The 23,301-nt window shown below is 44.6% G+C and overlaps 2 protein-coding genes across 3 annotated transcripts in view; one reads left to right on the plus strand and one right to left on the minus strand.

Moving 5' to 3' along the window:
• Positions 1-20,436, plus strand: MCRS1 (microspherule protein 1). Of its 2 annotated transcripts, none has more exons than XM_032210659.1 (14): positions 1-88; positions 5,381-5,510; positions 7,330-7,468; positions 9,133-9,291; positions 10,902-11,011; positions 13,140-13,248; positions 14,364-14,502; positions 14,587-14,662; positions 15,172-15,200; positions 15,753-15,845; positions 16,765-16,847; positions 17,460-17,547; positions 18,694-18,821; positions 19,490-20,436. In XM_032210659.1, exons 2-14 carry the CDS (start codon positions 5,401-5,403, stop codon positions 19,574-19,576), a joined length of 1,350 nt encoding a protein of 449 aa, XP_032066550.1. In that variant the 5' UTR covers positions 1-88; positions 5,381-5,400; the 3' UTR covers positions 19,577-20,436. The 2 variants fall into 2 exon arrangements, with proteins under 2 accessions (XP_032066550.1, XP_032066551.1); XM_032210660.1 differs by having other exon boundaries at positions 10-88; positions 5,294-5,510.
• Positions 19,925-23,301, minus strand: part of KCNH3 (potassium voltage-gated channel subfamily H member 3) — a 78,305-nt gene continuing 74,928 nt past the window's right edge. Inside the window, exon 15 of the mRNA XM_032210658.1 lies at positions 19,925-21,837. Coding sequence (XP_032066549.1) covers positions 21,226-21,837 — 612 coding nt within the window. The 3' untranslated portion in view covers positions 19,925-21,225. The remainder of the gene's footprint in view (positions 21,838-23,301) is intronic.

A 23,301-nucleotide genomic window follows, 5' to 3' on the forward strand; every position in this document is an offset into this window, starting at 1 on the left:
GGATTTTTTTTTCTCGCGTCTGCGAGATGGACGTTGGAGAGAGGCGGGAGTCGTCGTTGTCGTTATCGTAACGATTGGGAATGGTGAGGTAATGCCGCTACAGACTTTATATAACTTCTTCAGATCGGTTGAGATTAAATAGAGAGAACAGCTTCGCTTCTTGATTAAGAAACAAACGAGGGAGGCGGACGGGGGGCGCATGCGCAAAAAGGCGAAGAGATTAGAACTGCGCAAGCGCCTTACTTTTCGCTCCTCCCCCCCCCTTTCCTTTGGTTCTATGGCCCTTGGGGGCGAAATTCTACCAGTCTGATTCGCTTGGGCTGATTTAATTCGCCTTGTTTGCATGGTTTCATTAATTGTGCATCATTCTGTTGTTGTTTTTGATCCAGTTGTTTTGTCTTCTAAATACGTTGGATCACAAATTCCCATAAGGAACAAACTTCTGGAAGGCATTGAACTAGGGAAGCCTGTCACATTTTGAACAAGATTCTTTGCTTTGGGATGTCTGTTTTCATCACACCAGTCCTTTTCTTAACCTGATGTCTTCCCAATGAGTTCCTATAATCTTTGATCACATTAAACTTAGAAGAACTGTATTGTCACTTTGAATGTACACTAATTGGCATATATTAAAATGAAATTATGGGACGTGGTGGCTCAATGGCTAAGACACTGAGCCTGTCGATCAGAAAGGTCGGCAGTAACAGAGTGAGCTCCCGTTACTTGTCGAAAGCATGTAAAAATGCAAGTAGAAAAATAGGAACTATCTTTGGTGGGAAGGTAACAGCGTTCTGTGCGCATTCGGTGTTGAGTCATACCGGCCACATGACCACGGAGACGTCTTTGGACAGCGCTGGCTCTTCGGCTTAGAAATAGAGATGAGCACCACCCCCTGGAGTCGGGAATGACTAGCACATATTTGTGAGGGGAACCTTTACCTTTACTAAAATGAAATTTCGTTGCATACGGCTCACAAATAAATCGATGTTTGATACATCTGGGATGGCTCCAGGTGATTAAAAGAAGAATGCCCCAATATAAAAATGGGAGTTACCCAAAACTAGATCAGTGCATTTGAAGTTCTGAGCAAAGATGATCACACTATCATATTGATTTGTTTATTTTGTCGTGTTTCTTTTAAATCATGGGATGAAGCAGCGACTTAAGTAGGGCTGGGAACTGGTATTTCTTTTGATCCAGAATTGGAATGGTGTCATGTTAGTAATTTTACTTTGTATACAGAAAGAGGCAGATGTCACAGCACTAAACCACTTTGGGCCTGAATATTGTATCATTTTATTCTGTATTATATTGATATCCTAGTTTTCTTCTGGGAGTTACAGCAGGGTGGATGGGAGAAATCCCCGAGTCGAATCCACATCCATTATCCAGAAATCCCCCAGTTGTACAAGTTAAACAAGCAACAGCAAACCACTTCTCTATTCCTATCGAGGAAATAACAGGAACAAAATCAGGAATTGAGCTTGATATATTTCCTTTTAATTGGCCCAGCAAGTGGCAGCAACTGTTAAACCAACCAACAAATTGATATTGAAATACCAAACAAGCTTAGTGTGGTTGATACTTGGATAGGAAACAAGTAGACTGTCCCAAAGCTGTCCCAAAAATAAAACAGGAAATTGAAAAAAATACCCCGGAAGAAGAAAAGTGGCAATTTGCTATCATACTGTTGCCAAGTAAGCAACATTTCAAATATAAATAACTTCATGTATCCATGAAGTCACCAGGAGTAACTCAAGAGCATCGCTCTTTTTCTTTTTAAGAACTCAAGATGGTGTTTGTGGAACTCTTTCATTTTAATATTACAACAATAAAACTGGAAAAAAGTTGAGTTAAAAGATAATGATTGGTCCAAAGACTGAGTTCCAAACTTAGTGTACATATAGTCCTTGTTTTGTGACAGTCACCATTTGCAGTTACAATGAAAAAATAACTTTGCGACTGATGCCTGGATTTATGATTGTCTTTCTCTTAGTCATTTGTTCACCATTACAGTTGGTCACTATGCTTTGAGCTGTGCTTGACCCATTTGTTTTCTGTTCCTCCCCACGAGTGGAGAGTTTGCCTAAACCAGGGGTCCCCAACCCTCAGTCCGTGGACAGGCACTGGTCCACGGCATGCCAGAAATTGGGCCATGCAAACAAGGAAATCCCCATCCATGGGATGCATGCAGCACACAAAACCACACTCCCTCTGGTCTGCAGAAAAACCTCTCTCCACAGAACCGGTCCCTAGTGCCCAGAAGGTTGGGGGCTGCTGGCCTAAACAACCTCTCTGTTCCTGAGCAGCTTTTCTCTAGAGCAGTGTTTTTCAACCACTGTGCCGCGGCACACTAGTGTGCCGTGACATAGTGTAAGGTGTGCCGTGGGAGAATTACTTTATATATAGTCAATATAGGCACAGAGTTAAATTTTTTAAATATTTTCTAATGGTGGTGTGCCTCGTGATTTTTTTCATGAAAAAAGTGTGCCTTTGCACAAAAATGGTTGAAAAAGACTGCTCTAGAGCACTGTGAGGTCCTTAAAAAGCACTAACTACAAGTTAACCAGCCCAGTTCTGCCTGACGCTGAGGGGGCCCTGATTAGTTTCCACACTAAGAATTTTCTTTTACCTCCTAAGCCAGCATTCCTTAACCTTTCCAGGTTGGCGGCCCGGCATGGGAGGAGGGGGGGAGAGGGAATGGTTTTGTGAGAGGGGCAGGTGTGTGCATTTGTGTGAGTGGCCTGCGACTTGCATGAGAGGAACTGTAAGTGCCAGCGCTCACACAAGTGGGGCTGCAAGCACCGGTGCTCACACGAGTAGGACTGCGGCCGTGTGAGTTGAGTTGTGCACACATGCTGGCCTACCACTCACATGGCCCAGTTGCAAATAGGCCACGACCCGGTAGTGAGTCTTGGCCCACAAGTTGGGGACCCCTGTTCTAAGCAGTTGCTGATCAACTGGCAAACAAAAGATCTAGTCCAGTGTTTCTCAACCTTGGCGACTTTAAGTCCTGTGGACTTCAACTCCCAGAATCCCTCAGCCAGCTGGCTGGGGGATTCTGGGATTTGAAGTCCACAGGACTTAAAGTCGCCAAGGTTGAGAAACACTGGACTAGTCCATTCCTTTCAGTGCTTATTCTTCATTGTTTGCCTGATTGACAGTTAATCCTCAACCTACAACTGTAGTGGAGCTGGCCCATCACTGTTGTAAATTGTGACAGTTGTAAAGCAGCAGCTGCAGTTAAACAAACACTGGTTGTTAAGTGACCCGTGGTTCATTATGGGTGCAGTTTTGCTGAAAATTGGAAGCAAGGGCGGGTTTTCAGCAGAAACCCTTGCAAAACATCATGGGACTGTGGGGTGCTGCTGAGCGTGACCAAAGTTCAGGCACCTGACTGGGGCCCAACTATTGGAATCTTGAATCCTGGTTGTAAATAGCCCCAAAGAAGGTCCATTGTAACTTTGAAGGTCGCTAAGCGACCGGTCGTAAGTCAAGGAGTACCTGTGCGCTCTCTTGTAATTTTTTCCTCTCCAGTGAATATAAACACAAGCATCAATTCTGGTTAATTATCCCAGTGCCAGGTTGAGCATTCCAAAGGGCATGAATGGGGGTGGGTGGTGGAGTTGAGCGGAAAGAACTATAACCTTTGCCCTTTTACCTGGCTTTCTTGTGAAAAGAGTTCTGGAGTTCTGTTTGGCTCGCCAGACGGTTTGGGGCTTTATCCTTCTGACAATGTAAAGCAAAGGAAAGTTAAAATAAAATTGTAAACACAGTGCAGTCATAAGTGATTTTCATTTAGCAACCACTTCACCTAATGACTGAGTCTCTATAATTACAATACAATACAATACAATACAATACAATACAATACAATACAATACCAGAGTTGGAAGGGACCTTGGATGTCTTCTAGTCCAACCCCTTGCCTAGGCAGGAAACCCTATACTGTTCCAGACAAATGGCTATCCAACATCTTAAAGACTTCCAGTGTTGGGGCATTCACAACTTCTGGAGGCAAGCTGTTCCACTGATTAATTGTTCTAACTGTCAGGAAATTTCTCTTCAGTTCTAAGTTGCTTCTCTCCTTGATTAGTTTCCACCCATTGCTTCTTGTTCTACACTCAGGTGCCTTGGAAAATAGCTTGACTCCCTCTTCTGTGTGGCAGCCCCTGAGATATTGGAACACTGCTATCATGGCTCCCCTAGTCCTTCTTTTCATTAAACTAGACAGACCCAGTTCCTGCAAGCATTCTTCATAAGTTTTAGTCTCCAGTCCTCTAAGCATCTTTATTGCTCTTCTCTGCACTCTTTCTAGAGTCTCCACGTCTTTTCTACATCTTGGCAACCAAAACTGAATGCAGTATTCCAAGTGTGGCCTTACCAAGGCATTATAAAGTGGTATTAACACTTCACGTGATCTTGATTCTATCCCTCTGTTTATGCAGCCTAGAACTGTGTTGGCTTTTTGGCAACTGCTGCACACTGCTGGCTCATATTTAAATGGTTGCCCACTAGGACTCCAAGATCCCTCTCTAGAACCAATTGTGGTTGCTAAACAAGGGCTGTAGCTGCTCTTGGCAACCAAGCAGAACAGTAAACAAAATGCTTATGCCCACTGTTATCTTCCACGAAAACCGTCACGATGGAAAATGCCTTCTATGTAATACTAATTGTAGTAGCGGGGCATATTGCTTAGATTAGAATATTTTCCTCTGAAACCCATAATAATATATTCCCAAGCAAAAATATATTAGAATAAAGCGGGGGCTTAACTTACTTTTAAGTTATATACTCTACAGGTAGTCCTCAACTTACAACCACCATTGAGCCCACCATTTCTGTTCTTAAGTGAGACATTTGTTAAGTAAGTTTTGCCCCATTTTATGACCTTCCATGCCACAATTGTTAAGTGAATCACTGCAGTTGATAAGTTAGTAACACGGTTGCTAAGTGAATCTGACCTCCCCATTGACTTTGCTTGTCAGAAGGTCGCAAAAGGGGATCGCATGACCCTGGGGCACAGCAAGAGTCATAAGTATGAATCATTTGTCATCAATCATTTGAATTTTGATCACATGACCATGAAGATGGTTCAAAGGCCATAAGTATGAAAAATGGTCATAAGTCACTTTTTTCAGTGCTGTTGTAACTTTGAAGGTCACTAAATGAATTGTTGTAAGTCAAGGACTACCTGCATACAATTTCTTTTAGACTTCTGAGACTGCTGGTTAGAGACGAACCCATCATTAGTTTGCGCCAAAGTGCTTTCCTTTGCTTCCCTCTGCATCAGCTACCTAACAGACATGGCTGCAACTTGGGATCCAATCCGAACTAGTTCCCACTAGGCACTGAATCTGTGCTCCTGTCTCTGTGGCAGACACTCTGGATTCCAGGCCGATGGCGTCGGGTACAGCTAGCCGCTCCGAAGACGAAGAGTCTCTAGCAGGACAGAAAAGGAGCTCATCGCAAGTATCGGGCGCCATTCCAAAACGACGGAGCTCATCCAGGTACTGTGAGGAATGTGGTTTGGAAGGAAGGTGATCCAGAAAAAGGAGGACATCCGGCTCTCAAACATACCGTATATTTCGGATTATAAGACGAACCTGTCTATTAGACGCACCTAAATTTAGAAGAGGAAAACAACAAAAAAAGGGTTTTGGCCTCTGCGTGCCTTATTTTCAGCCCTTTTTGGGGGCCTGTTTTTGGCCCTTTGCCAGCCTTTTTTTCTAACCATTTTTGAGGCTTTGGGGGCCCATTTTTGAGGCTTTTTTCAGCCCGTTTTTGAGGCTTTTTTGGCCTATTTTTGAAGCTTTTCTTGGCCCGTTTTCATGGCTTTTTTGGAGCCGTTTTCAAGGCTTTTTCAGGCCTGTTTTCCCCTGAAAAGGGGGCACGTGGAGGTCAAAAAATGGTCAGCAGGTGGACGTGGCTTCGGTCTATAAGACCCACAGACATTTTCACCCCCTTTTGGGAGAAAAAAAGTGCATCTTATAGTCCGAAAAATACGGTACCTTTAGTTTGGAGAGTTGAGAATTTGAAATTTAGAAATATGGTGCTTGTTGGAAAACGAGGGCTAAGGTATAGCTAAATAGGCTGGATTCTTTTCATATGCAGATGCAATGTAGCCATTGTTTTCTGAGAATGTTTAAAATGGAGGTCATGTTGAGTAAAACCTATGGGAGTTGCAACTTTTGGAGCATCACAAAGCATTTTGCTTTCTTTTAATTTGCACCAATTAAGTCCGGAGGTTGGCAACAGGCTGTCTAATCAAACTGTGGTCTCCTATTGGTTTTCCAGCCAAACTTAGCAGTTCCCCTTGGTATTCCTTTAATCGAGAGAAAGGATGGAATCTTGGGAATTACAAAATATATCAGAAGTGACCATATTTGGTCTCTTCTTGAACATAAAATGAGCCTTGGTGGCACACGGGTTAGAATGCAATATTGCAGGCTAATTCTGCCCACTGCCAGCAGTTCAATTCTTACCGGCTCAAAGTTGACTCAGTCTCCCATCTTTCCGAGGTCAGTAAAATGAGGAGCCAGATTGTTGGGGGCAATAGGCTGACTCTGTAAACCGCTTAGAGAGGACTGTTAAAGCACTGTGAAGTGGTATGTAAGTCTAATTGCTATTTCTATAAAAGCAAAGAGAATAATTGTGTTCTTGCTGATTAGAAAACAGTGTTTGATTTTTCTTCAATACATTTCATGGGGGCAAATGGCCTAGATGCTACTGCCCTAAGAAACAAGATCTGTTCTTGTGGAATTGCATAGAAATTAAATAAAATATGTCTGAAACCTTTTGCCTACAAACATGTTCATGTAATGCATTTAAGTTCCTCAGAGCATTTTATCCCACATCCTGTACAGATTCTTAACCACAGTTTATAGCTTTCCCTTGATTAAATGTATTGTTTTAACCTGAAACACGTACGACTTACAGTCAGCATTAACCAGAATTCTACATCAACAATTTTAGTCTCAAATGCTTATTAAGACTAACTGGAAATAATGGCTGCTCTTAATTACTGCAAAAATGTGTCAGTAAAATAATGGCATGTGGTTTGTATATTAATCTGCCAAGTGACTGAGGATAATTGTGCAATGTGTCTCCCCCCCCAAAAAAGGTACAGTTGTTAAAATGCTGGTTGACCTATTATGACTAATTATGCCCTATGCACATATAGCTTAGGCTGTTCTTAAAAGGTCCACAATCCTGTTAAGTGAAAAGATGTCCACTGAAGTCACCCATTACTCCCTGTTGTTAAAGAAAGTAGTGAAGGGGGTAGCTGTTTCCGTGAGATTACGGCAATGCGGATGTTCACCATTCTAGGTTCATCAAGCGGAAGAAATTTGATGATGAGCTGGTAGAAAGCAGCCTTGCCAAATCATCCAGCCGGGCCAAAGGCCCCAGCGGGGTGGAGCCGGGACGCTGCTCTGGCAGTGAGCCATCTTCTAGTGAAAAGAAAAAGGTGAGTCAGTGGCTGATCTGCATCATTGTCTTTCACTGGGAGAAGGCCTTAAGAAATCCTCTTATTGTTCTCCATGCCGCACACAAGACACTTTTACGGTAAACATGACTATGACCCTTTTATTGAATCCACATTCCAGTACAAAATATCCGTGCATAGCTTAAATACGTAGATACATATTGAGAAATAATGGTGCCTAACCTTTTAGTTTTGTTTTTTCCCCCATTCATTTGTAAGTCTGACTGGCAGTTTCTTTAGAAGTGGCTTCTTTTGTTTCTTTGTAACTGACAACATGTTCTAAAAGCTGAGCTGGTTTGAAATCCTCTTTCATGGAATAAGCTAATCCGCCAGGTAAAGTTAGATTCCCCTGTCCTTGTAAGAAAACAGGAATCCAAAGGCTTCCACTTCCTGGTTGCCTTCTGAATTTAAGGCCTGAAGAAGACTCTTTGAGTAGATGAAATAATCTTCCCCTGTTCCTTCTCACCATCTTGCTACAACTGGCCAGATTTCCTGGATTGAAACCTGCCATCTCTTGCAATGATTTATCTCTGAGTGGGACAAACAGAGTGCATGTCAAGATGGCCTTGATTGGTTTGACAAGTCAAACTGTCCCTGACAATAGCCTGACAGATGTGTTACATAGATAAGAGCCATGGTGGTGCAGTGGTTAGAATGCAATACTGCAGGTTACGTCTGCTGCCTGCCGGCTGCCTGCAATTTGGCAGTTCAAATCTCACCAGGCTCAAGGTTGACTCAGCCTTCCATTCTTCCGAGGTGGGCAAAATGAGGACTCAGATTGTTGGAGGCAATAGGCTGACTCTGTAAACCACTTATGGAGGGTCTGTAAAAGCACTGTGAAGCGGTATATAAATCTAAGTGCAATTGATATTGCTACTGCTACAGGTAGTTCAGATGAGCAATTAGACCTTAATCAAAGGCTGATAGCTACCTGGAGTGTTCAGACTGAGTTATAAGTCAGGAGAATCTGGTTTAGACTGCCATAGTTTTAAAACTTCACAGCCTGTCTTGGCTAGAATTCATCTCCCTCTGCCTAGAGGGGTATTTATTACATTTTTCTTTCTCAAGACCTCTTTCCATTTTTAACTGAGGACCTCAAAAGAGCTTTTGTTTGTATGGATCATGTTTGCCAATGTTTACCATATTCAAAATTATTATTCACATCCACTGCTGTTATTGCTTCCCATTGTTTAATGGAATTTTAATTTTTCAGCATAAGCTGGAAAATCATTTTGAATTTGCAAACCCCTGAGACAGTGGTGAAATTCAATTTTTTTTACTACCGGTTCTGTAGGCGTGGCTTGGTGGGCATGGCAGGAGAAGGATACTGCAAAATCTTCATTCCCTTCCCACTCAGGGGCCAGCCAGAGGTGGCATTTGCCAGCTCTCCGAACTACTCAAAATTTCTGCTACTGGTTCTCCAGAACCTGTCAGAACCTGCTGGATTTCACCCCTGCCCTGAGAAGATCTTGGGGGGGGGGGTGTTCCTAGGACTGCACTTTAAGAAACTCTGGCCTAGGATCAAGATCTCTTAGCCCATGGTGAAATGTAGTTATTTTATTTTTCAGCTGTCCGGAGCGTTTTTGGCTTCTCTATCTGCTGTGTCTGTTGTGATTCTGTCTCACTTTCCCACTCTGCCTCTTCAGGTGTCCAAGTCCATCTCAACCCCTGTCACTCCAAGCCCCGCCCCAAATCCCAGCCTCACCAAACGGATGAAGAAGAGCAAACAGCCCTTGCAGGTCACCAAGGATTTGGGCCGCTGGAAACCCACCGATGATCTGTTGCTGATCAATGCTGTGCTTCAGGTAGTGGAATGAGCTTAGGGTTAGAGAACACATGTCCTAGACGATTATTCACCGTGGCTCAGAAAGGTTATTTAAATCCTTTGGAGGCCAAGAAAACTAGAATAGCTTACCTGGGGCTCCTAAGCAATTCTCTTTCAAATACATCTGGAGGCCATTCTCACCCTCGTCCTGAATCTTTTTAATGTGTGCCTCTTCCAGTTAGAACAGGTAGTCCTCAATTTACAACCAGTTGCTTAGCAACCAAGCTATGATGGAGCCCCCACCCCAGGTCCACTGGGGGACCGCATGTTGGGTACTCGGCAGCTGGCCTGCATTGTCTGCCATTTGCAGTGTCTCATGGTCACATATTTGCATTTTACCATATTTTTTTCCAATACCCAGCACTTCCGGTTTTCACCAAAAACGCTCCATAGTGAACAATGGATTCGCTTTAGGATTGCCGCATTCACTTTACAACCACTGCATTTGCTTAACAAAAACAATGGGAGGCACCATTACGCTATAAATCGAGGATTACCTGTAGAACCAGTATTGAAGCAGATTGGCCAGTGGCCTGACTCAGTCCACCGTAGCTGCAGAAGTACTGTATTTTTCAGAGTATAAGACGCACCTTTTTCCCCCAAAAAAGAGGCTGAAAATCTGGGTGTGTCTTATACACTGAATACAGCATTTTTTGCCTCCTGAAACCCCACCCCCTTCACCAAAACGCCCGTGCAGAGCCTGTAGAAGGCTTTCAGGGAGCTCCTGGGGGCTGGGGAGGGCAGAAATGAGCGAAAAACGGCCGGGTTTTTGCTCAATTTTACACCCCACCCCACAGCCCCAGGAGCATTCTATAAGCTTCCTAAAGGCTATCCATGCCATTTTTTTAACGAAAAAAGGGCCCGTTTTCATGAAAAATGGGCCATTTTTTGCTTGTCCCCCCCCCCGTCCCCCAGGAGCAGTCTGCAAGCCCCCTAAAGGCTATTCATGCCTTGTGGGGGGGAACGGGCCCATTTTCACAAAAAACGGGCTGTTTTTGGCAGAGTGCAAAAACTTTTTTTTTAATTTGCCTCTTCAAAACCTTGGTGCGTCTTATACTCCGGTGCGTCTTATACTCCGAAAAATACGGTATATTGATTTTTCTGGAAACATCCATTCCTCCCCAGCAATTTTTTGTAATCAGTTTTTGATTGCCTTATCCTCCAATGGGTTCTGTTCCAGTTCAAAGTTTTGGAAGCCGATATAGTTTCTTTCTTTCTTTCTTTCTTTCTTTCTTTCTTTCTTTCTTTATTTCCTTCCTTCCTTCCTTCTTTCTTTCTTTTTTCTTTCTTTTCTTTTTCCCTCCCTCTCTCCCTGCTTTCTTTCTTTCTTTCTTTCTTTCTTTCTTTTCTTTTTCCCTCTCTCCCTCCCTCTCTCCTTTCTTTCTCCCTCCCTCCCTCCTTTCTTTCTTTCTTTCCTTCTTTCTTTCCTTCCTTCCTTCCTTCCTTCCTTCCTTCCTTCCTTCCTTCTTTCTTTCTTTCTTTCTTTCTTTCTTTCTTTCTTTCTTTCTTTCTTTCTTTTTCTCTATTTGCTCCAAACCTGGCTGTTTTGCCGACCCTAGAACTGAGACCTCTTTTTCTTTCTCTCTGAAGACCAATGACCTGACATCTGTGCACCTGGGAGTGAAGTTCAGCTGTCGCTTTAATCTGCGAGAAATCCAGGAGCGGTGGTACGCGCTCCTCTATGATCCTGTGATTTCCAAGTAGGTTTCGTCATATTCACACACACCTGATTCTCAAAGGGAGAGAGCAAAGCTATGGTGAAGGCTCCCACTCTCTTGTTTCCAAAATTAGGCAGGGGGCAACCTGAGCCACTACCAGTGGGGGACTAAAAGCAGATCACTCTCTTAGTGGAGGCAAACCTCCTGGTATGCTGAAAACAAATGTGGGTTGGTCTAGTTTCCACAGAACTTTCATTTGTGGAGATCTTACGTGTCAGGGGTCCCCAGCCCGCTGGTTTGTGGTCCGGTTCCAGCCCATGGCCTGTTGGGAATAGGGCCACGCAAGCAGGGGGCAAGCAGGCAAGCCCACAAGTGTGTGAAACTCCATTTGTGCAAGCAGCAGGCACGGGTGTGAAACCATCCCTTTTACTGCCGGTCTGCAGAGGCGAAAATATTGGGTACCGTTACTATGTGTTCTTATTTGGAAGTGAATTGTTTTGACTTCACGGGCCCTACTTTCAAGCAGAGCTTTGGAATGAAGGGTTATGCGTGGCCATGAATATGGCAAAGTATATGTTAGGACTCTCTCTCTCTCTCTCTGCCACATATGGAAGTGATTGCCTGGCGAGGGATTTCCCCATTCCTTTCACTATAGCTGGTACTGCTATTCCTTTAGTTTCTCTTGGGCGGAAAGAGAAGCCCTGAAACGCCAGTGAGGATTCATCGAGCCTTATGTGGGGGAAGAATGAACAGGGTTCCCAGCCTTCCTCCCATTTTATGTGCAGTTTCACAGTTGTTGAGAAGCAGTGTTGACTGCCACTTCTCGTGACTGTCGACAGGGAGAAGAGATGACAAATAGATGCGACTGCACATGTGTCATCCCCTGGGTGCCATGTCAGCTTGCTGCAGGTGCCATTGCCAACCGAGATCTTTTCTTCCATACCCCAGGGGAGTGAGATCTGGCTGCTCGATCCGATTCTTGCAAATTGGATCAAGCAATTAAATTTTCCTCTTTCTTTGAGGAAGAAGCAAGCTTACTGTGTTCCAGCCGAAGAGAGAATAAAGAGTCTCCAGCAACAGGCCTCGTCTGCTTACACCAGTACCCTTAACTATTCGTGCTCCTGCTGGCTGCTTCCTTTGCAACCCTAGCTCCTGCTGATGCATGGCCTTGTTATCCGATTCCAAGGCAAATGATTCCTCAAAGTTCCAATTTATTAAGAGAGCCATGTTGGCACATCTGGGAAAACACGAATCTGAAGGCGTTCCGGTTTTCCCACCCAGTTGAAAGTTCAGGATCTTGCCCCCACACCCACAAGTCCATCACATGTCCATTCTTCCACTGCCATGCTGGCAGCTTCCACCCATCCAGTTCCAGTCAGATGCAGAGGTGCAAAGACAAAGGATGACCTTGGCTTTCTAGAAATAATTTTGTTATGGCTACATGTCATCTAACTCTGTACAATCCCCCCTCCCATTTTCCCACAATAGAAAATGCATAGTAGAATAATAGAAAGTGTGGCAGGCCTGAGGTCCAAAAGAAAAGATGACTTGCAGGCCTGACATCCAGCTTAAATATTGATGCAGTTATGTTTGTTCTGAATAAGCGTGTCTTCATAGTAGAGATGAATAATGATTCCTGATCACTGTAATACGTATTTGAATGTTATATTTCCCAGTCCATATTTTATTTGCTTTTTCTAAGGTAAAGAAGATTTTTCGAACCATGTAGCACTAAAGACTGGAATCCTACCAGTAGAAAAATAATGAAATTCTTAAACATGACTGAGAGGGGAGATGGTTTTAAGTTGAGAGAATTAGTTTCTAGTTCATCAGTGCTGGAATGAATGTGAAAGTTTTATTCTGACATCTCCAACTTTTCCTGAAATGGTCATCTTGCTTTTCTTTGGATATGCAAATATCAGGATAGCTTTCTAAAGCATGGAAAATCCTGGTGTGCAAACCCACCCACCCCCATTGAAAAGGACAGGATGCATATATCAACTACTTGGGACTCGATTGAATCTGTTTTCATATTAATGAAGAAAGAGATTCAGTTTATAGCCTTGTTTTTCTTCTTTCGTTCTTTCTGCTGGAGACTCTTGGAGACACCACGATCCCACTGTCAGTGAAGCCAATGCATTTTTGGTTCCTTTGTCTTCATTCTCACCAGGCTGTCCTGCCAAGCAATGAGGCAACTGCATCCGGAAGCCATTGCGTCTATGCAGAGCAAAGTGCTTTTCAGCAAAGCAGAGGAACAACTGCTAAGCAAAGTGGGATCGGTAAGGAGCAATAAACTTGGATGTCACACACCCCAACCTGACACAAAGCACACTTGGGTTTCTGAGAGCCCTTTGGTATCAGTTTTTTAAGTTCTGCTCTCCCCCCCCCCCCATAACTCATAGCCATTTCATCTTCTCGGTGCTCAGAAAAGCTTCTTATGAAAGTTGTTCTTTGTTTCTGCAGTTAATACAGATAGTATAATAGACGAGGTTTAGAGGCATTTTAGAATTGGTGCCATTCCAAACCTTCCTGCGATGGACTTTCAGGAAATCTGAAGTTAGCAAATGCATTGCACGCCCAGGCTTGAGGTAAACTTAAACCTGATTGGCCATAGCAACAGCATTTAGACTTCTATACCGCTTCACAGTGCTTTACAGTCCTTCTCTAAGCGGTTTACAGCCTATTGCCCCCCACAATCTGAGTCCTCGTTTTACCAACCTCAGAAGGATGGAAGGCTGAGTCAACCTTGAGCCAGTCAGGATCGAACTGCCAAATTGCAAGCAGTCAGCAGAAGTAGCCTGCAGTACTGCATTCTTACCACTGCGCAACCACGGCTCAATTAAGACCCTTCGCAATAATAATAATAATAACAACAACAACAACAACAAGCACCACTTTACTGTGTTTCCCCGAAAATAAGATACGGTCTTATTTTCTTTTGACCCCCAAAATAAGCACTTGGCCTTACTTTAGGGGAGGTCTTATTATTTTTGAGGTGCAGGTGGTGGCAAGCGTGGTCACTTCATGGCTGCTGCTGTGTTGCACGTCACTGGGCCTGCCTCTCTTTTGGCGGCAGCCATTAGCATGACAAGGGGTGCAGTTGCTAAGGTTGCGGGAGCGGCTATTAGGTAAGGGTGTGTGGGCATGTTCCTTCTCCCTTTCCCCCCACCCCCTCCGGCCTTGCCTCCTCACCTTGTGTTGTTTGCGTGGGAAGCAACCAGAGGAAATGGCGGGGACTAGCTGCACATGTGTTTAAATATTTTTGGGGAGGGCTTATTTTAGCGCATGCGCTCAAAAGCCCAATTGGGTTTATTATCCAGGGAGGTCTTATTTGGGGGGGAACAGGTATGTAATGACAACAACTCCTTTCACTCCCTCTCTGCTCTTGGCCTAGACTAGTCAGCCTAATTTGAATATATTCCAAGATCTGCTGCACAAACACCCAGAGATTTTCTACCCTTCCCGCACTGCTAAAGTCTTGCAGACACATTGGCAGCTCATGAAGCAGTACTACCTCCTGGACGATCAAACAGGTAAAGGCGGTTCTGCTGATTTCTTGGCTGAGGCTGAGGCTGGGATCTGAATTCTAAACTACCCTTGTGCCCTCCTCTCTGTAGTGCAGCCACTGCCCAAAGGAGATCAGGTGCTCAACTTCTCAGATGCTGAAGACATGATAGATGACAGCAAGCTGAAGTAAGTGAGAAGCTGGTAGATTCCCCACCCCCCTCTTATTTTAGCCATAAACCATTGTGACACTGATGCAGCTGGGCCGACTTGGGGATGGGAAAACATTCCTTCAGTGTTTAGAGTGACAATTTGATGCCACTCCTGTTCCCTTCCACAGCGGACTGATTGAATGTCCAGGAATTATGTCACAATGGAGCTTAGTTCTGATGACAGTTATTGACTAGCTTTTACAGAGCCCTTTCAGTTCCATTCATTCTTCAGCCAACATCCTGGCTGTCCTGGGGAACTCCAGCTAGAAATTGTTAACTGTTTGCTTTTTGAGGTTCTCTGCCTTGCACCAGTGGCAGAGTCTTTATCTGACCCAAGATGCATACATTATTTTTAATAATTGAATTTCAATAGAACAAAAGCAAACACCAAGCTGATCCTGGAGTAAATCGATGGGCATTCTATGATCTGCTTAACCTTCTGTGTCTCTCTTTTTCCCCATCCTTTCCCCCTTTCCCTTTCTATAGAGATGTGCGAGATGAAGTGTTGGAACACGGTGAGTTAGATTTGGTTTGATAACGTGAAGCTACATATGGACCGAAAAGAAGCTTCCCCTTCAGATGGCTGTGTTTTTGCATTATTGGCTTTGTGTGGTTCTGACTGATTTAGGCCTGGTCAAAAGACTGGGAAATACTAACTGAAAGGATTAGAATCTGTGTTGGGAAACTGGAAGAAAAGTAGGGCTGAACTTGACTTGCTTGAGGTCTAAGCAAACAGGGCTACAGGGCCTTCTACCTCTTTTTGGTAAGAACCTCTGACGTCAGAAGAAGCCTTACAGCAGCAGAGCCAAAAGAAGGGAGAAGCTTTTTTGGAGAGCTTAAAATGCTAGGATTCTTCCATTGATTTCTGCCATGTTCTTGAGCCTTTCCTTGGTTTTCCTGTAAAAATGGGAAGAAAATGCTGCTAAGATTGAATGGTAATAGGAAACCTAAGGAAGGGAATTTGAAAAACAAAACCCAAACACCAGAATTTCTTGGATACCTTTATTATAAAATAATGCCATCGTATTTCTCTGTTAAACGTGTGGTTGTTACCTTCCTCCTTGCAGAACTGACTGTGGCAGACCGCAGGCAGAAGCGTGAGATTCGGCAGCTAGAGCAAGAGTTACACAAATGGCAGGTGCTGGTGGATAGTATAACAGGTGAGAAAAGTCTGCAGAGGCCTCTTGTAGTAGAAAGAGCTACCGGAGAATCTTGGAAGGACATTGTAGATGGAAGCCAAGCTTGGGAACGGGAATGGTATAAATCAGAGGTCTCCAACCTCCAGTCTGTGGACCGGTACTAGTCTGTGGCCTGTTGTGAACTTGTCCACGCAAGTGGATGAGCATGTAAGGGTTGTTGCCTATCGGCCATTGGCCCTTCCAGCAGCCGAATCAGGAAGAGGAGGAGGTGTGGGAGTCAGGGTCAGCATTAAGGCAACCTGAGAGCTCTGAGGGGGAAGAGGGAGTGGAGCTTGCAGAGAGAGAGAGACAGAGGCGGATCCTGGACCATCTGTCAGCCCTCAGATGGAGAGTCAACAACCCCAGGTGAGCAGGTGACTGATGAGGAAGAGGAGGAACAGCTGGGTCCAGTGCCTGATGCGCAGAAGGCAAAGGAGAGGAGAGCAGTGGAAATCTGTGGGCTGATCCTTGGGAAGGAAGAGCCACCGCTGCTAACGAAGCCTCACCCTAGCTCTGGGGATTAAAGGGCAAGGCGGGGGGAGATGAATAGATGTGCCAGACAACTATTCATCTTCCGGCCAACTGAATTTGTTAGCCTGCGGAGAGAGAGAAACTTTTTGCCAGCACTCCTAATTAAAGGAATCTTTGAGTAACTTTAGAGGGTTTGTCGTGTTTGGGGAGCTGGGTCAGAACAGTAATGCTCCATTTGCACATGCAGGGGATTAGGTTGCGCATGCAAAATCATCCCCTCTCACCCCCCACTGCCAGTCCGCGGAGCCGCAAAAGTTCGGGACCGCTTATATAAATAACACCCCAGGCACTTTGCTCTTGCCAAGCTCGCTATTGGTCAGCTCCATTTTCCAAGACCATGCCAGTCTGGGTTTTTTCTCTCCCCTCCTAGGGATGAGCTCCCCTGATTTTGATAACCAGACCTTGGCTGTGCTGCGTGGACGGATGGTGCGCTACCTCATGCGCTCCCGGGAGGTGAGTTCTGTTTTTCATTTATCTGGGCCCAAAACTAAGGAGGTGGACTCCTTATTGCCAGCTTGGATCATGGAGAAGAAGTTGAATCATTTTTCAACAATGCAAATCAAGCGCCACAATCAAGCTGCATTTGATTTTGAGCTACATGGCATATTTGTGTGTTCTGAAAGGTTGAAGACTGGGCTATTTCAGTGAGAATGTTTTGATAGAAGAACAGTTTTAATTCAAGAGATGCTGGTATTTTTTTTATTCTCTCTCCAGACAGTGGAAGTGAACACTGTACTGGCACTGAAGTGGAGAATAAACATTGGTTTCTGATTTCCATTACCTTTACTGTTACATACCATTAGTATCTATGTGATTTACTTTGTGACAAAGTGACAACTTGAGAATCTGAGAGAGTGTAATTTTCAATACAGTGGTGAACTTCGCTTCTTTTTTTCACTTACCTTTGCTCGTCTCCATGCCCTCATGTGGTCTTTCTGAAAAGTCAGCATTTGCAAAATCAAAAACAATGCACTGGGTCAGTTCACCTGATTCAGTTTGATTGCCGAAGCTGGCAAAACCCTGACTGCTTTGATACGCAAAGTGAATTCTTTCTCTAATTTCTAGATAACCCTTGGCAGAGCCACCAAAGACAACCAGATTGATGTAGATCTGGCACTGGAAGGCCCTGCTTGGAAAATCTCCCGCAAACAAGGTATCGGAAGTGATTCTTGGCTCTGAATTGCTGAGAAAAAAAGATGTTTTGTTGGGCTAGATGTGTACAGCCATGGTTAAGAAAGCATTACTATGAGGATTACTTTGTGGTTCCTGATTCACTGGCTTCACAGTACGAGATGCCGGAGCAATTTTTTTTTTTTGCTAGGAGAAACCACTGTCTTTAAAATGTGAAAGTAGGGCAAAAGTGAGATGATGTTTGCCATCCTGATGACCCAATGAAATCTTCGGGGTATTTGCTGAAATGCTAAGGGCCCTAGCCAGCTCTATGGGTTTTCTCATATTTACTATCAGCATGTAAATATTACATTCAGGTAGTCCTTAGTTTACAACTAATTGAGCCAATGTAAGTTGTCCTCGATTTACAACCAATTGCTGTTGTAAGTTGAGGCACGCCTTGAGTTGATTTTTTTGGGGGGGTTGTCAAATGAATGCTCTAGTCCCGTGATGGCGAACTATTGCACGCATGCCAGAGCGCTCTCTTTGGGCACATGCACCGTCGCCCCAGCTCAGCCAGCTGGTCGTCGGGTTTCCCGTGCTCTGGTGCCTTCTGGTTTGGGCACTCTGTGCCTAAAAGGTTCGCCATCACTGCCCTCGTCATTAAGTGAACACTGTAACTAAGCAAATCCATTTTATCCAATGGGCATTTTTTGTCAGAAACTGGAAGTAAAATGTTGCAAACTGGCAACGGCATCAAAAACCGCAGTCACATGACCCTGGGATGCTACAAAAAGGCCAGGAAGGTGAGCCGATCGCCAAGAGCCCAAAATGCAATCACATGACTGTGGGTGGGTGGGTGTGCATCTGTCGTAACTGTGAAATCGGGTCGTAAGTAGCTTTTGGGGAAGGGGTGTGTGTCATAACTTTGTAAGTGGGGGACTACCCATATTCGGTGGCCTTTCTTCAGGCTGCAGAGTTGGAGAACCTTCTCTGGGTGGGAGATCGGCTCTTTAACTTTAAAAGAGAACCATTTCTCAAGAAAGGTCAACCTTTAAAGGTAGTGACTGGCCTGGTGGCTGTGGCTTAAATTCATGTGGCTTAGGACCCAGTGGCATTCCATTGAGGTTTCGTTCTCTTCCCCCTGGGAAAGTCCAAGTCACCGTAATCTCTTCCTAAATGCACATAGGTGTCATCAAGCTGAAGAACAACGGGGACTTTTTCTTGGCCAACGAAGGCCGACGGCCTATTTACGTTGATGGACGGCCAGTGCTTTGTGGCAGCAAGTGGAAACTCAGCAATAACTCCGTGGTTGAGGTGAGCAGGGGCCGGCTGTGCTTTGTAGCAGAAAGAGTTTGACTTTAGATATTGCCTCATATTCCTGTTCTAGTCGTGTTTTCTTTTTAGAGGATGGGTAGGCTGGGAATTTAGGGCTCAGATTTAAATTGAATAGAATTTCTTACTAATGGATGCTGAATCTATCATTTTTATTCTTGCGTTATTTTTTAATTTGGTTTTCTGGACTTAACTAGACTAAAGGATTGAGAACTTTAAATGGCTACTGTTCTGCTTTACCTGTGTATTTTTTAAACATTGAACTGCTTAGAATTACTTGAAGTGGCAAGGATAGAAATATGGGCTGTAAATTTAGTAATAATAGCCAGGGCAAATTACCAGTGGGTCTACCCCATGGTTACAGCCTATCTGCCTGGACTCAGTTGAGCCCAGATGCTGTCAGCTTTTGTGGCACCTTCAGAGGGGTTGAGACTGCAGCTCTCAGATGGGGAAGCTGCCTTAAATGGAGGGCTGTCTTATAATAAGAGCCTGGCCAGGAAGGAAGACACTTTAGCCCTTCTAGTTAGCTGCCATTGCAGATCTCTAGAAAAACTTCCTCAAGGTGGCTAATGACTTAATTGGGTGCGAAAGCAGAATATATACGAACAAATTGATTTAGTTCTCTTCTCTCTCCCTCCCTCTTTTTCCAGATTGCCAGCTTGCGCTTTGTTTTCCTCATCAACCAAGATCTGATTGCTCTTATCAAGGCAGAAGCTGCCAAAATTGCCCAGCCCTAAGGCTTGGATCAAACCAAAGGACGCCCCCTCCACCACTGCCCCTCCTTTCGCCAGCAGGGACTGCTGTTTTCTTTGCTGCTTTTGATGCAGCTTCCTCCACTTTGCCTCCTTGGAGGTTAGGACACACAGCGATCCCGGGTCTTTTTTTTTAAGCATAGAGGAACTCTGTTTTGTGCTTGCACACACACACACACAGAGCCCACTGGAGAGAGAAGGGGTGGGTGGGGGTAGAGAGACTGGGGCTTAAACACAGCCTTTTGGCTAACAGAAGCTCTCTGCTGAGTATTCTGGGTTGGGTGAGAAATGGCTTACTGCTTCTACCGACTCTTGTGCTTCACTCTCTTTGGGGCGGAATGACGAAATGTCTCAGGACTGGATGTGGGCAGAGCCAAGGTCAAGCTGACATAAGAGTTATCGGTCCTCTCGTTCTGCATTGTGTTGGTGCCATTTCTAGATGTCAGTTTTGCAGGCATCCTCCACTAGAATCTCCCTTCCTTGGTTATGAAAAAAAGAATGATTTATTCCATAGGAGGTGGGTTGTAAAAATAGAGGCCCATCTGTTCCTATCTGCTCATGTGGTTCAATATTACTACTTAACAGGGTGTTGACAGACTAATGAGCTATTTTAGCTTTTGGCACTTGCCTCCTAAGTGCAAGCACATCCCTTGCCTCTTATGTATCTGTATGGTAGAATAAGCTTACCAGAGTGTTGTCAGTCGTAGTTTGATTGTTTGGGGTTTTAAAAGCAGCGGCAAAAATGGAAGTAAACCTGATTATTTAAAATGCAGCCTCTGCATTGCTAGCTTTTTATAATATAAATCTTAACTTTTGTGTCCATTAAAATTCCTGGTGCAACAGTGCTGACTGGCTAGTGGCCTTCATTGAATTGGCAGGGAAGTTTATGGTAGAATCTCCCTTTTCCGTATATTTAACACCTGAAGTTTGTGATTTTCGTTTAACTGTTGGTAGTGGTTCTACATACCGTGATTTAGCATGGGAAAGGTCGCTCACGAGCCTCACAAGGACAACATCCGAGCAACAGCAGTTCGTAAATTAAACAATCCGAGTTCAAAACATACTTTTTATTTTATAAAAAGGGTGCCCAGCATCACTCTTACACAGGGCTGAGCAAAGTCTTGGACCTGCCTTCCCATTCTAAAAATTACATGCTCAGAGGGAGTTTCCACTCCAAGTCCACTCACTATCCCCACAGCAATGCCTAACAATCCAGCTGCCTGAAGGAAGAGTATCTAAAATTGAATCATATACAAATATGGGTTACGTTTGCATATTTCAAGCTGTGACACATGGATGTATTCCCTAGCCCCATATAACCACTCGGATAGCTCAGGTTTTGGCTTTTGACAGTAGAAACTCTTACAGCAGCTTGCAGTTTTCTGCTTTTGCCGAGACAAAAGGAGCTTTGCTGTTCCGGGGTGTTTTGTGGTGTTTGCTGTCTTTCTCTTCTGTCTCCATCGTGACGACAATTGCAATTCTCGCTCAACCTTGGAAGAGCTGATTGTAACCTTTCTTTGTCCCCTCACGTGGGAGAGCATCTGGTCCCATAAGACAAGGGCTAATCCTTGATATTCCCAGGACGGAAAAATGCCAGTGCCTGATCTTTGTGTAATCAGTTGTGCTTAGCACACTCATATCCCCGTCCCTTCTTCCTCTATCCAGCAGGGCCCACTGCAGGTAGAGCCATCATCCCCAGCACCAATCAGCACCATCTCAAGGCCAGAGGAATCACAGTCTTGAGTCCTAGAAGGTTTGGTTTCAGGAGAGCTCCTGTGGTACGCTGGATCTGTAGTGGAACAAGCTTGGGGCAGAGAGCTCTCTCTTTGGCTCAGATTTGGCATCGGCGTGTTGTTCCCTGGGTCCTTGGGACCAATACCAGTGGGCGAAAGCAATCCTGCCCCCGAATCCCTTGCTTGGCATCCCAGGGTCCAAAACGTGCCAGGCCAGGGTGAGTTCTGCCCAGCTGGAGGGGTCCACATCCACTGAACTTTGCCACAGGCTCCATTAGGGCATGGGGCTGGCGGTGCACTATGGGAGCAGAAAGCTGGTGAGAGTCCTGTGTCCACCCGGAGGGGGCTCAGCAGGGGCGTCGTCGGAGCATCTGGATGGGGGAAAGACCCACAGGCTGAAGGATCAACTCGCTGTTGGGCCGATGTCTGGGAGAGAAGGAAGAGCTGGACAGCCTGGCGCAGAGAGTACAGGCCTTCCCGCATTTGCTGAACTTGCCCGGAGAGCTCAGCCACCTGGGAAATGATGCAAGGGAAATGAGGTCATTTTCTTGTCTTTCTTCTTAGACGGGAACCCTCCCTGCTTACAAAAATCGCTTCGTAACTACTGCAGTGCATAAAATCTTTCCTAGGAAGTGATGTAATTTAATAATTTTGGCAGTAGACCAGCTGGCCTCTGGAAACATAACAGGACCAGTTGGGAAGAAAAGGAGGGATTTGTATACTTTTTCCTCATCCCCGTTTTTGGCCATTGAATGGTTTGATCTTGGACTTTTGGAGGGGGGGGGGAGGGAGAGAATTCTTTTTTTCACCCAGAATATTGATAGCATGAAACACACTCTTCAACAGTGATAGGGAGAAGAGAAAAGAAAAATTTGTTCACTCAGATGAGAGTCCTATCGAGGTTTCCCTAATTGGGGAAAGTATTGGAGAAGATGGTAGGGCTGCTGCTTCTGCAAAGAATGCTGGCTGAAAGCATCAGTCGAACGTCTAAAGGGACTGAAACTGCCCTGGATGGTTTTGGCTGAGGATGCTTTTATTGGAACCAAGCTGGAATGTGCAGGGGTTGGGAATGGGAATGACTCTGGCCTTGATCCTGGGGTTCCAGTCTGATAATTGGTGGTGGTGGGGGGGAGCAATTGAGTTCATAGGCATTCTGTGTGATGTAATACTCTGTCCTCTCCCAAATCATTTTAACACCATGAAACTGCAGGTTGGTTTAGATTAAGGTATCGTCATAACAATTATACACCCCTTTACCACCCTCCTTCTAGATGTAGGTGGGTGGGAATTAAACAATTCAAAAGTAATTCTGAACGGGACCATTGCTTTTTGTTCAGAAGTCATGAGGTTTGGTGGTTACCCTTAATCTGACTTGGATGGAAAGCAGATCTACAATTGTCTCTGGAGTTTCTCAGTCATCCAGGTCATGGTTGTCCCAGAGGTGCTTACCCCCCCCCCCCCGACTCTCTGTTTTTCCTTGAAGATATTTTTCCTCTTCAATTTTTCCTCTTCAATTCAGAACCGAAGAAACTTTGTGGATGAGGAGCAAAACATCTTCAAGGGAAAACAAAGGAAGCCCAATGGCCTTTTGAAAAAGCACCTTTGGGACAGATCTGTACTTTGTGGCTCTTGAGACATGGCTTTCTGCTCGGATCAGCAGCAGGGATGCTTTTGCCCAGCTGGGAGCTGTCTTTGAAGACTACCCAGAAGGCAAGGCCCTCTCTACCAGCATGTGGCAGAGGTGCATTCGTTGCCACTAATTTTTCAAGTATAAATCAAAATTAGGAAAATAGCAAACAAGCCATTTTATCAGTCTTGAGGAGAGGGTTTGGGATGCTTGTTACATTTAAATATCTGGTTTTAGGTTTTAAAAGAGGATAATTTAATTTAAGCTATCTGGACTATGTGAAAAAGGTACAAAAGAAATTATATAAGTAAGACTACTCGGTCAATTGCCTCCAAAGAGCCTAGTACTTT

The sequence above is a fragment of the Thamnophis elegans genome, chromosome 2 (genome assembly GCF_009769535.1).
Source record: "Thamnophis elegans isolate rThaEle1 chromosome 2, rThaEle1.pri, whole genome shotgun sequence".
NCBI lineage: Eukaryota > Metazoa > Chordata > Lepidosauria > Squamata > Colubridae > Thamnophis > Thamnophis elegans.